Source organism: Rhagoletis pomonella, unplaced genomic scaffold, assembly GCF_013731165.1.
Source record: "Rhagoletis pomonella isolate Grant_MI unplaced genomic scaffold, Rhpom_1.0 Rhpom_scaffold_03707, whole genome shotgun sequence".
In the NCBI taxonomy this organism is placed as follows: domain Eukaryota; kingdom Metazoa; phylum Arthropoda; class Insecta; order Diptera; family Tephritidae; genus Rhagoletis; species Rhagoletis pomonella.
Window position 1 is genome coordinate 1 of NW_023462259.1, and position 14,273 is coordinate 14,273.

General features: G+C 35.3%; 1 protein-coding gene across 1 annotated transcript; it reads right to left on the reverse strand.

Annotated features, from left to right (window-relative positions):
- Positions 1–8,055: 8,055 nt before the first annotated feature.
- LOC118754320 (protein scalloped-like) lies at positions 8,056–13,696 on the reverse strand (the record flags this gene model as incomplete). Its single annotated transcript, XM_036489195.1, has 2 exons — positions 8,056–8,194; positions 13,560–13,696. Coding segments are annotated over 2 exons (276 nt in total), but the record flags the coding sequence as incomplete, so codon positions are not given.
- Positions 13,697–14,273: the final 577 nt, after the last annotated feature.

The window sequence follows — 14,273 nt, forward strand, 5'->3', positions numbered from 1 at the left end:
TTTTTTGTGACCATATATGGTGATGGGAGGTTTAAAACTCATTTGTACGTTGGTATTCGTCTACATATACATATGTATACTCGTATTTGTGTTAGTATGTCTGCTGTTGACTCAAAAGTCTACGCTTGTCAGCTTGCTTGACACAAAATGTATCATTAAGTGTGTCGACACACTGTTACAGACGGAGACGATGATGGACGACAGACAACAGACGACAGACGACAAAAGGTAAGCGAAAGATAGCAAAGTACATTTAGATGGTCTCGGTGAAGAGAATTATCAGCAAAAGTCAAAAAATTAATCCGTTTCCACTACGGTTAGTGAAAACAAGTAAGAGCAGCGCTGTCTTCGGCTATGCCGAAGGCTTCATACCTTTCATGAACATCTGCAAATTATAGTTTGACAGATTACTGATTTTGAATACATCTGCATACATCGATAGAGGAGTTACATACTTATATAAAAAATCGCATCTAAACAATCAGAGGTATGGAAGATATACTTTATATGGCACCAATCTAAGTGATTTTCACTGCTATGTGATCGGTATGTAAACCGGTAACACAATTTATTGGGATTAGTTTCCTACATAAAGGAGATATATCGCAAAAACTGGTATCTGAACAATCAGTGCTATAGGAGATAAAGCTTATACAGCATAGATTTTGACGATTTTCTCAGTAGACTTTGTATTATTATTTATAAAATATCTTACGAAATTTATCGGTTTTAGCTGTTCAAATAAAGGAGTTTTACAGTAAAATCCCATATCTGAACAATCAGATGTATGGAAGATATATGTTGTAGTCACCCGATCCTTGTTATTTTCACTGTACGTATTCTGTTAATAATGAGTGAAAATGGTGCGAAATTTCATGTTCCTAGCTACATAAATGGAGGAGATATGATAAAAGACCTTATATCTGAACAATCAGTTGTATGGGGGCTGCAGGTTATAGTGACCCGATCTTCGTTATTTTCACTGTAAGTCTTCTGCTGATAATGAGTGAGAACAGCGCGAAATTTAATGGTCCTAGCTAAATAAATGGATGAATTATAACGAAAAATCTCATATCTGAACAATCAGTTGTATGGGAACTATAGGTTATAGTTATCCGATCTTTTCAATTTTCACTGTAAGTTTTCTGTTGATAATTATTGAAAACAGTGCAGAATTTCCTGTTCCCAGCTATATAAATGGAGGAGTTATAACGGAAAATTTTATATCTGAACAATCAGTTGTATGGGAGCTATAGGTTATAGTGACCCGATATTTGTAATTTTCACTGTAAGCATTCTGTTGATAATGGGTGCAAGTGCTGCAAAATTTCATGTTCGTAGCTGCATAAATGGAGAAGTTATAACGAAAAATCTCATATCTGAACAATCAGTTGTATGGGAGCTATATGTTATAGTGGTCCGATTCTTCCGGTTCCGACAAATGATTAATACATTATAAAAATATACCCACCTACCAAATTTGATCCGGATATCTCGAAAACTGAGAGACTAGATTGCATACAAACAGACGGACAGACGGACAGACGGACATGGATAAATCAACTCGACCAAAGTTATAATACCATTTCATGCTCATGAAAGGTATAAAAATACAACTTTGGCTGTACTATGAGAGAACTAATAACATAGAGTAGATATGAAATCATATACTTGGTTAAGCGTTCTTGGCTAAAAACTGCGGCCCTTTGCTAAAAAAAAAACTTCTTGGACAGTGGGCCTGTATGCTGAGTAGTGCCTCAGATTTAGAAGTCGATCTCATGAAGAAAACTAGAGGGCAAATAGCCCAATAGGCCGAACTGTTCCCCACCTAGCCCCGAACTGGTCCCCAACTAATCCTGAAATGCTCCTGAACAAGTCCCGTCTTTTAAGACTTAAAAAAATTTTTTGCGCTAATCATTGTTATGAAAAGACTTTTATAATATAAGTCTTAAAATAAAAGTCTTTGAAGACTTATAAATATTTATCTCTCTGATATTTATTATAAAAGGACTTTTATAATATAAGTCCTTGAATAATAATTATAGATGACTCGAAAAATATTTATCTTAAGTTCCGAGGTACCGTGGTCCATAGATGTATATTCAGGAGATCAGATTCATGGAGGATGTGACAGAAAAAAGTTCTGCGTCACTTTTTCTTCACGCAAAACGAGGATGAGATGAAATCGTTTTCCTATTAAGTTCGATCAAACGCTGGGATACTCGTACATGGCGTATGAGTAATATTTTTTCCTGCTCATATTTCATACAAAAATACTTATTGCGCATTTTCATTTAATCATTCACAATTATTTTTTTATTTATACATCGATTTTCTTCGTTATAACCCTGCAAACCAAAGTTCCCAAAATCTTAACGAAATCTTTAAGAGTATCTCATTTCTGTAACTATTTTTTTACGGATCTTCAAAGAAAATTATGTGAAGTAAAGAGATTTCTGTACGAAAAATAAAGAAAAGTTTTCACATTTCTTCAGAAATTTCGTAAACGAATCGAAGGGTACACAGTTTTTTTTTTTTTAATTTTAGAAGATTCGGCAAAAAATCGGATGAAATATTTACGAATTCTTTAAAATTTCTCTACAATTCAGAATACTCTAAAAAAATGGTTTGCAGGGAAACTAGATTTGTTTTTAAGAACAAGATTTAGTACAATTAAAAAACATTTTAGAAAAAAATTTACTCCATTTTCGGAATAAGCGAGCGGTTCTACATAAGAATTGGATAGTAGCATCCTGTCCGCAAACAGTTTAAATATTTGATCGCCACTCCCGCTCTCTGGATGGTCTTCCCCCTCTCTGACGATCAATTTTTTCCATGAGATTTTCATGGAAATTATGTTTTAAATAAACTTCTATATATTTCCCTGGAATTTGTGACCGTTACCACCTAGTACGAGCAATATCAAAAAATTATAGCAAAGGTTTTGTTAATAGCGATCGGAATCCAGAAGCAATAGGAATTCCCGAGTTTATTTCTGGCATGAAAAACTTGTCTAAAAAAACATTTCATCTTGAAAGGTGGCTTGAGACTATAGGTCACATGGAAAACTCCGGGTGAAGCCCAGCCAATATCCCACCAAATTGAAATATTTTCCCGCTAGCCAGTCTAATGCATGCACATTAGGGTGGGCCTGAGTTTTCAAATTTTAGCCACAAAGCAAGAAACTCCGATGGGTTCATTTGGTCAAAAAAATGTGCTCTACGAAAAATTCGAAAAAAATTGGATAATGGCAGGCTGCATAACTTCCAAACCTGTGGAGATATAAAAACGGCGAAGCCATGTTTCAGATCGGCGTACAAAAATTCATTGACTGATATGAAATAATTAAGCTCGTTTTACTGAATTTAGACTCTTTTTCCTATTTTATGTAAAATTTATTGAATTAGCGTATGCAAATTTAGGGTTCTTAAGGAACGTCTTTCTGTCATCCGATTTTGAAAATTTTTCGCAGAGTAGGTTTTTATGACCAAATGAACATATTTAGGGAAAGCCTTGCTTTGTTGCATTCAAAAAAATTTTCTCCATACTAATAAGGCGCACATTAATGTACATACACAGCGTATGTACATATGTATGGATGCGCAATCAGCGAAAAAAATAGCGTATCAAGTATAGCGCATGCAAATTTCAAAACGGCCCAGTGTGCGTTATTTCTATGCAAAATTATAGTTTGATTGTAAAACTGTCATATTACTTCGCTACTAAAATTTTTCGCTTCCCAACAATTCTCGGATAATGAAAGAGATAAGAAAAATGCAAAGAAAAGCAAATACACATAGTTATATAGCTAAATGTAAATGTACAAAATGCAACACAATACTTTTGTATGACGCGACGCGACGACAGCGATAGTGAAAGGCGAGAAACGCGCAAAATGAATGAGAAAAATAATTTGAAGAAAAAAAGTCACGATAAGCAAGAAATAGTCGAAAGGAAATGTGTGGGTGTCATGTCGCGAATATGTCTGCGTTTGGATGCGAGTTCAACAGGCTGCAGATTTTGCTAAACGCATATATGTACATATATGTATGTATATGTAGTACATATTATGTACATACATTAGACCGTACCACCTTACATGGAAACAAAATAAATTCGTCATAGGTACTACTCTGATTCTAAAGTATTTTTGCAAAGCAATTTCGAAAACAAATTTTTGTCGAACTTTTTTGTCGCCTTTTTTACATTTTCCGATGACACCTGCATTCGGCAATATTTTTTTAAAATAGATCTACCGGAAAAAAGAAAAAACTTCCTTAGCAAAAGTTTAATGACTTTTGGAGCGCTTTGATTGACTGACATTAGGGTGGTATGTTAGGGTGATCAGATCCGACTTTTAATGCCGAAGGTAAAAGGAAACTCTTTTTTTTCGAAATTGCCTTGCAAAATTATTGTAGACTCAGGGCTGTGGGCGAACTTTTTTTCTGATACGGTCTAATGTAGCATACATATGTATGACTGCACCTTGGATACAAATGTATACATATGAGAATAAAACTGGGCAGTTGCATACTTTCATACATGTATATATGTATGTATGTCTTTGCTTGCCCGCTAGTTGGGCTCAGCGCTTAGTGTCAGGCCCAAAAGCGCAACTAAATAGCGTAAATCTGCAACTAAATTGATAATTTCAATAATACATATTTTGTTTTTAATTTTATGCATCAAATGGCTGCACATTGAGCTAAGTAAATTTTGCAGAAAATTTTTATGAATGAACGAATTGCAGTAGAAATACCTACTATTTCGGGTTGTTGTCGAAATGTTTATGTACCCAGCAGGGAAATCAACTATGCGTTACTAGAACACTATCAGTTTGCTTTTTACTTCAACTCCATAAAATATGTTTTACTTATATCTATTAGCCACACGAGCAAATGGTATTTTTAACCAAATCAATTATGTCTTTCTCTAGTTATGTCTTTTGTAAGACAAATGAAATGCAGTAGGCAAGATAGTTTGAAAGAGTTAAATTATTCCGGCATGAAAGTCTTACAAAAAAAGCTTTCTTGCCAATTTTCATGGTGAAAAGCTCTTTTGATAGAAACCACGCCCAACGGTGATGAATATATCATTTTGCTTGCGCTGCTCCAATAGCCGCAATAGCGGAGTGAGCAAAGCACCGGAGTGCCAATCGAGAGGTTCGAGGTTCAAATATTCGGACAGAGGGTTTTTTCTTTTCTTTAATGAATTTTTTTCTTGTTTTATCATCTTTTATTTTACCTTTATACCTCTTTCCCAGAAAATATGATCAGAAGCTAATTGTGATCTGAGGGGTAATGGCTGTTCGGAAGAAACAGCAGGGGAACCGATGGAAACTAAATATTTAAATGAAAAATATGACAATTTGATAAAGGAGTGGGAAAGGTAGTCCCTGGGTTGACAACGATCCAAACCAGTGGTGGTAAGTGTTTTAGTTTGCAGGCATATCAGTGCTGTGGCGGCGGCTTTAATGGTGCTTTAGACATTTCGCACGCCCTGCCCCCGTCCCCGCCCAAAAAAAATAAAATTGCATTCAACTTTTTCGTTTTACTTTACTACATTTTATTACATTTTGTACATTTTTCATATTTTACAATTTTTCCTCGTTGCTTGTTTACCTTTCCAAGATGCTTTTAAGAATTGAGTAGGCAGATGAAATTACTTGAAGTGGATTTATTATATCAACATATGTATGTGTGTACGTATGTAAGCATGTAGAGTCGCGAGACAGATGAACATTAGATTTATATTGTGTTTACATTAGAGCGGTACGAAAATACCTAGGAAAATCAGTTTTTGAAAACCCATTTTTTTTGTTTTTTAAATCGGTGAATATTTAATCGGGTTTTGATGTTTTCCATATTCTTTAAATGGGAAAAATGCATTATTTTTTGAAAACGTGCGCAATGTGTAACACATAAAATAACAAATTATTTCGTATTGTAGGTCAGATTATCGGTTATGTAAGTATAAACTATTAGTTAGTAAAATTTTAAATTTAAATATGTATTATAATTTTGTTGTTTGAAGATTTGTGAAGGAAAATATTTTTATTCGATCAAAAAGTATTTCTTTTAACGATTTAATAGCAATTCTACGAAAAAACACATTTTCCCCATATGAAATATATGGAAAACTTTTTATTTCAATTTATTTTCTTATAATTCGCTACTATATACACATATATGTACATTTTGGGAAAGAAAAAAAACGTCAAACCAATATTTTATTTAAAAAGTTGGGAAGAGCTTACGCATGGCTATGCTCTGATTAAAATTCTTAGCACTAAATATGTGGACTTTATTGGTTTTCAGATGGTAAATATTTTATTTTATTGTAAAATTTCAGTTTTATTATTGTATTTATAAATATAAAATATTTGTAAATATTTTATTTTATTGTAAAATTTCAGTTTTATTATTGTATTTTTAGTGGACAACGAATGTTTGGATTTTGACCACTTGGTCGACGCCGTTAAGTAAATGGTAGCCGATTTAAAAAAAAATTAAAATAAAAACGGGTCTCCATACTCTCGCTATTCTTCAATCCTTGGGGTGACACGAAAAAAAATGTTTTTTTTGGACCACCCTAATATCCATACATACTACATCAATAGGTTTACGGCCACAGAAAAAAACCAACAGCTCGGCACTGATCTAAGCTATGAAATGAAGTGAGCACAGAACCACTGAATACAGTAGGCGGAGTATACCACATATATACATATGTAAGGATGTATATGAGAGTGTATGCTTGCAAATACATACATATATTAACTTAACTAAAAGAGTTCCCTATCTTTAAGTGTTTGTGCACAAAATACAAAGACGGAAATGTGCTGTAATCGCATTAATGCTCACTACACGCTTCCCACATTTGGCAGATCACTGCGGTTGGTTTCTTGTCATTGAGTCGGTGTTTTGTACTTTTTTATTGATTTATTTAAAAAAAAAAAGTTTCTACACTCGTTCATGGAACGTGCTGGAAAATTGGCGAATTTGAAGCAAAAAAAAAAAACAAAAAAAAAAAAAAATTGAAGTGTTTGTAAGTGGCGCAGTTAATTGTGGATTATGACAGAAATAGAGATTATAATTGCTTTTAAGTGGAATATCGCGCATTGTCATCGTGCCGTTTCCTTTTCCTTCTTCTTAACACTTATGTATGTATGTGCTTAGGTGTTGGACATTTTTTTATTACGCCATTTGTGTTTGATGATTTGAAGTGCCAATTATGTTGGTTGAATTGTCAAAATACACTAAAATTTTATACTTTCATAACAGCGTCAATGAGCTGTGTGCTATTTTACGAGGCGACAAGGAGGTGCCAACGCCAATAAGTGGCTTAATCTGGATGAGATTGAAATACATAGATACATTTTTTGGTGAAAGTTTGGATAAAGAAAAAGTGGAAGCCAAGCATTGAAAAATAATAACAACCGACTAAGAAATTTATTGAACTTAAATGTCAGACTTTAAGAAAACAAGTTTAAATTTGTCGTCGTCGGGGAAATAGTCGTTCACATAGAAAATGCGGAAATCTTCTAAAACTACCTCAGACTTTATATTTTACTTAAAATTACAACGATGTGCACGAATTTTTAACCACAGCGCACGGCACACAACTGCATACCCAATAGTTTTTCAACTAAACAAAAAAAAAAATTGATGAAAATTTATAAAATTTAAATTTTTTTCTTTTTAAATTGGATTTTTCGTTTTGGGAAACCGTACAATTGTTTTCAATTAGTTATTATTATATAACATTTACTAATCGGTTCTGCAGATTTTCATCAAAATTGCAAAAAATAAAAAAAAAAATGTAATATAAAACTTTTTCTGCTGAGGCACTCTAATGTATTGAGATTAAAATATTTTACCAAAAAAAACCGAAAATCATAGACATAAATGCATAAGCATGTCCTTCCATACTTTTTATTCATCCGTTTGTGTAAATATGTATGTACGCCCACAAATTGTATGTACATACAACCTATATACATGCATACATATGTATAGTAAATATGTACGAGTACATAATTATCAATTGACTTACCATACATTTTACCCTCGTCAGATAAAATTATTTTCCGTCGTCCACAAGGCGGGTATATGGAGAGAGCCTCTTGAAAACTCTGTTCAATGTCGGGGCTCCAAACACCTTCCGCATCGGCAGAGGAGAGATCCTTTTCGTCCTGTAGAGCGTGTGTAAAAAAAAACGAAACATGAAAATAAACGATGAAAACCATTACATTCAGTAAAATGAAAATTTTGCTTATAAAAATAAAATAATATATGTATGTACATAGTTTCATGTACATACATACATATATACATATTTAATATATCCTTTTATAGAGTGTGCGTGAAAAATGCTGTTAACTACAGCAAAAAGTGTCACAAAGGCCAAAATGTTTGAATGAGAAAGTGCACTTCACTCAATAAGTAGAGCGCATAACTTTTTTCTGGCTCTGCTGAAGAAAGTGTGGAAAGGATCTGTGACAGAAAAAATGAAAAAACGAACGAACAAAGCGGCAATATAATATGTATGCATTACAAGTTTTTACTGGAAACAGAATATGCGTTTTTTCTTCAATATGGATTCTGACTACTACCAAGTGTGAGTACGTTCCTTTTTACCACTGATATTCTGGCCCATTAGTCATAATACAATGAACAAGTTGCATATTAATTGGCACAGAAGAGACAAACAGTGGCTTGCATTACTGCACTCGCCCGAAATCGCTTAGGCGGTTTCAGCGCCACCCAAGATAAGGTCCAAGCAGTTGTTTCATGTAGGGTCAATATTGCTAGCTTCTCCTTTTTCCTTGTCTTTGCCAAAACCCTCTCTCGCAAAATTAAGGAAAGTTCGCCTGTTCTACTAAAAGATGCAGTGGCTGCAGTTCCAGCATTACCGCCAGCACTGTTATCGTTGAAATCACACGCCAGCCGTTGAGTATTTGTGAGGGTCTACCTTTCTGGTATAAATCCCTAGCCAACCTTCCAACCTATTAGCAACTCCAGCTTATCGCGCTTATGAACATCTTCCTGCCCTATTTTTTCTTCTTAAAAGAACGACTCTCTTCCTTTCTTTTCATGGTACTGCTCAATTGTTAAGCATCACGATTAATTTGGTGGCAGGATATACCACATGTGTTTCCGGAACATCGACTCGGAACTCTCATACCAAATGCCTATTTAAACGTGGGTGATATTAAACCACCATCTCTTAAGTATCGGTGCGAAGAGATTGGTAGAAGATAACCCACTGCTCATTTATATTTATCCAATACCAATTATTCGTTAGAATGCAGCTTTTCGACGTCAGACCTTTGCTGTAGCAATGCAATGAAGCGAGTCGAGCTTGGATCTTCGGCAGATGGCATGTACGTCAAGAGCGTTTGAAGCCTACACTCCAGCTATCAATTTGATTAGATGTTTGAACAGGAGACACCGTAGTGGCTATGTGGATTTTGGTGTCTGGGCCCATTATGTTTCTTGATGCGGCAAAGTCGAACTCTATCCCTCAGTTTGCGGAGGTATTTTCGGGAAGGCCGCATTTTGGCACAATACTTTGCCTTCTTTGTCCATCCCAGCGTTGAAGTCGCCAAGTACGATTTGAAGATCATGCACAAGGCTCTTATGTTCTTCTAGGCACCTTAAAATTAATCTTTGGTCTCATCGTCCTTCTACTCAGTCGGGGCGTGTACACAAATGAGGTTAGTATTGTTAAACATAGGCTTTGATGCAGATTTCGGCAAATCGTCCGATGATTTCATTGAACCGGAGATGCAGTGCTTCGTGCTACCACAAATTCTTACAGATTTGTCATCGTTCATCGCTCTTCCTGAAGAGACCAACCAGCAGTCTGACAGTTTGAGATCAAAAACTAACCCACTGTGCAATTTGTAGATATGTACGAGTATGTATCACCAAGGTAACGCCATACGCTGGCTACGATAATAATACCAGACGGCAATACTATATTGAAGAGCAGCTGGGGCAACAACAGCACAATGCGCTGTTATGTACTCGTACGCCAAGTACCCCTGCAACAAAAGTATTGCACTCGAGCGTAAATTCAAGTGGCTTTAATTGTCAATGAGTTTTAATGAGCAATTTGAGTAGCTGTGCGAAAGCAGAGCGCAATCGCACACATACGCAGGCGTACATACATCCATACATACATACGTATGCGCACAAATTCACACCTACGCTTTTGTACCTTTGTTTGAATTCTAGAGCTCCGTGAACAGGACCACTACATAGTACACAACAACAACGACAGCTTGAAAGAGACATTCAGCAACTGTTGCTGTTGCTGTGGCGATTGCTATCGACTATGGGAGTGATAGGCCACGCTGTTGACTTTGAAGAGGGAGAGCGTTGAGGGTCGACTGTAGCTGGTTGTTGTAATAAATATGTAGGTTCGTATATAGAAACGGTTATGACAGCGACTGCGGTAATATAATACATACAATATTGTCAACTTGCGTTGCATTGTTGCTGGCATTATTGGTTTCATTGTTGTTGTTATTGTTGTCACTTTAACTGTTGCCGTTGCTGTTGACAGCGCCAGTGTCAAATTACATTGATGAAGTTAATAATGTTTGAAGGAGGCTGTGTCATACACGCTAAAAAACATGCACACCGGCACCGGCAAGCACATTTGGCAACCCTAACAGGTAAACACCCACACCTATGCATTCTTAGAATGTTGGACGGCGCTGTTATTAGTATTTGTATACACATTAGGGTGGTCGAAAAATGCATGTGAAAAAGTAAAGTCGGAATTTTTATGCTCTCACCCCCAAGGATTGTTCTATGCCGAAAAAAATCCCTATTTTTTAATTTTGAAAACAAAAAATATTTAGAGGTCGCTCAAAGCGCCCAAAGTTTTCCATGTATTTTATATGGGGATAAAACAACTTTTCGTAGAAACGGTATATAATTCTTAAAAACCAATATTTTTCTATCGGAAAACTCTGTTTACATGCAGAAGATTCCCAATAATAACACCAAATTGTTTATTTAACTGTTTTTTTCATCGCAACTATAATTTATAGGTCCGCCAAAAACCCATAAAGACCCCGAAAAATGCAATGGGCGGACTAATAAAAAATCGTTAGTATTAAAAAATGGTTAAATAAACAATTGGCTATTATTATTGAAAGTCTCTTGAAGAGAACCAGGGTTTTCCGATCGAAAAATATTGATCTTCAAGAATTATATACCATTTCTACGAAATGTTTTTTTTCCCATATAAAAGTACATGGAAAACTTTGAGCGCTTTGAGCGACCACTAAATATTTTTTTGATTTCAAAATAATAAAATAGGGGTATACAGAACTATTCTAGGGGATGAGAGCATTACAATTCCGACTTTACTGTTTTTGGACCACCCCAATACACATACATATGTACATTAAGTACATGCCGTATGTATCGATGTAGTACATGCGTTAGTGTGTATAGCTGCGTGCGTTTTGAATTTAAGCTAAAATTGCAATTTGATTGATATCCGAAATTGACTGCAAACATATTTGTGGTCAAATGAAATGTCTGGCATATTTGAAAATTAACTCGTATTGCTTGTAATTGTTTCTTTTTTTATGCTGTCCCATCTGCATATGTATGTATGTACATACATATGTACATATGTGCGAGTTTATTTAATAATTCGTTTTTACACCCACACATTTGCACATTTATTTAGTTACATTAACGTTTTCGCGCTGATTTAGTTACACTTTCGAAATGCATATTTGAATTTGAATATTAAGTTTTTTTTTTTGGTGTTCGTTTAATTTTGTGTGTTGCGGTTGCAAGTCTAAACAACCAAAATGGAGTTCAAATGCATTTGAGTTAAGGACCATTTAAATTTGATTGTTGTTGGCCACATAATATGTATGTAATATTATGAGCGGGAGTTTAGCTTTCATAAATTTTAAATATTAAACAATTGTACCTAAGTGAGGGTGGTCTGTCACTTTTTGGATGAATGATGGGATTTTTTCAAAAAAATTTTAATCTGCTTTCAATGGACTCGCCTAAGATGGAAACCCTGTTATTATGTACCTATCTTTCAAATGAAAAAAAACTCGGTTAAAATAGTTATAGAGTTCATTATAACTGATGATGAACAAAAAATCGTAATTTTGTTTATTTAAATCGGAGTTGTCATGAACTACATACACCTTGTATTTCAGAAAGACCCAAATGTATTTCAGAAAAACTTAAATGTATTTCAGGAAAGCACAAATGTATTTAAGAAAAATATTTTTTTTTCTGTAGAGCAAGGTAGGCTTTGCAGTTAGTAGCCAGCTTCTGCAGAAGAAAATGTCTTTTAATAGAAAACAAAGCTCGATGATTGCCCGAATTCAATCAAGAACGGTAACCAGTGTTGCCGCGTCAAAAAATTTTTTTTTTTTCAAACGAAATGTCCACGCAAAATCTACCAAAATATCAAGACCACTCCAACCGTTTTGAACAAGTCCAATTTTCAAAGAAATTAAGGCAAGGTTAAAAAATGCTTTGTTTTTTATATTTCAGAAAGAGCCATTTCTATAGGGTTCGATAAGTCGTAATGAAAATTATTTCACCTTCGCTCGAAAATTTATGTCCAAGAAATTGGAAGCTTCTTAAATGGTGGCAAAAGCAAGATTGACATCAGCCCAATTGTATATAAATCATCCCGGAAGTTTCTCTCAACGAATTTAGAATCTTCTTTAAATATAAATTCTTCGGGAGAAGATTTTTGTTGAAATTATGGCAATGAGGTTTTAAACTTGGAAGGAGCTTTTTTTTGGCATACATACATATGTAAGTATTTAGGCTATGGTGTGCCCGGTGCGACTGACTGATTCCACTCTCTACTGTAAAATTTTATTTAAAAAATCGACCAGAATTGACAGGAAAAGCATGACAAAAAAAAGACGAAGTTAAAACATAATGGGACCTAAAAACCACAAAGCACATATATATGATTCAGCTGAAGAATACATTCCCTAAGTGTGAAGTCTCAACGTTTTTTGTCCAATTCATACCAGTTCCCATGAGCGACAATACGGTAGAACTGAAACCCCTAATGAACAAATTTATTGGGCCTAATGAGTATGGCTTCAAAACTGACAAATCCGCCATTGAACAAATTCTGGAAAATACCCTAGATGAGGAATTCGTCGCTCACCATCACTTAGCCTATTTTAAAGCTGATTTTTTTTTTGCAATGAATAGATACCTATTGAGACTCATCTACTTGTATTTCGTACGTATAGATGATGACCCTTCGAGGAAGAGATCCCTCGACTCAGCACGGCCTAAGCGACCATGAGCAAGGAAACTAGCGACTGCAGAAGGATCTGGCAACACTAGGTGTCCACGGCTGACAGAATTAGGCTGAGCAGTGAGGCATTCGGAGAATTGGTCTCAGGCGTATTGCCAAATAAAAAAAATAATATAAGATTATTTCGCATTTTCAATGAATCATCTGTCCGAGCAGCTACTTTCTAATTAATAAACGTGTAAATGCATTGATTTGTATAGCAGGGCTTTACTTACGTCGCTCATATCGCCGACATCCAGATTTTTACTATCCACCATACTGCCATTTGTGTCTGCCGGCCCCAGCGCACCAGGCGGGCCGGCACTCATCGGTGGCCACGGCGACGTAATGGTGCCGGGTCCGACTATACCGTCTGAAAAATAAAAGAAAAAGGAAAATATGAGTAGGATTAAAATATTAAAAAAAGAAGATAATACATATATACATCCTGCACAGTAAAACCGGCTTAAGTACTTCATCAAAAAAAGCTTGTTTTCAGACCAGCCTAAGTTGAGTACTTAAAATAGGAAAGGTTTAGGCATTGTAGTAGTAGGAGCATGAAAAACTGTGATAGTAAAGCGGGTCATATGTATGTATTATGACGTTCTTAGTTTTTATGTGTAGGTCATTTAAAGATTAGGACCAATGACTCGTAATTCTGCTGAATGATAAAAAATTTAGACCGCCCCCGAAAAAAGAGTTCGCCGTACACATTTGAGACGAAAGTAGTTTTGCAAGGCAATTTCGTGAAATGTTTATCTTTTTTTGCCGAACGAGGGATCACTTTTTCATAATTTTTGTCATATCCTCGGCATTAAAGGCTGGATCTTAAGGTATGATATATCGATGTTCTTGTCTCGAGGAGACAGTTTGCTTGTTTTAAAGTTCCTTGGCCTCTTACTTACCCACGAGATCTCAGTTCTTATCACCCTAACAACCCACCCTAATGT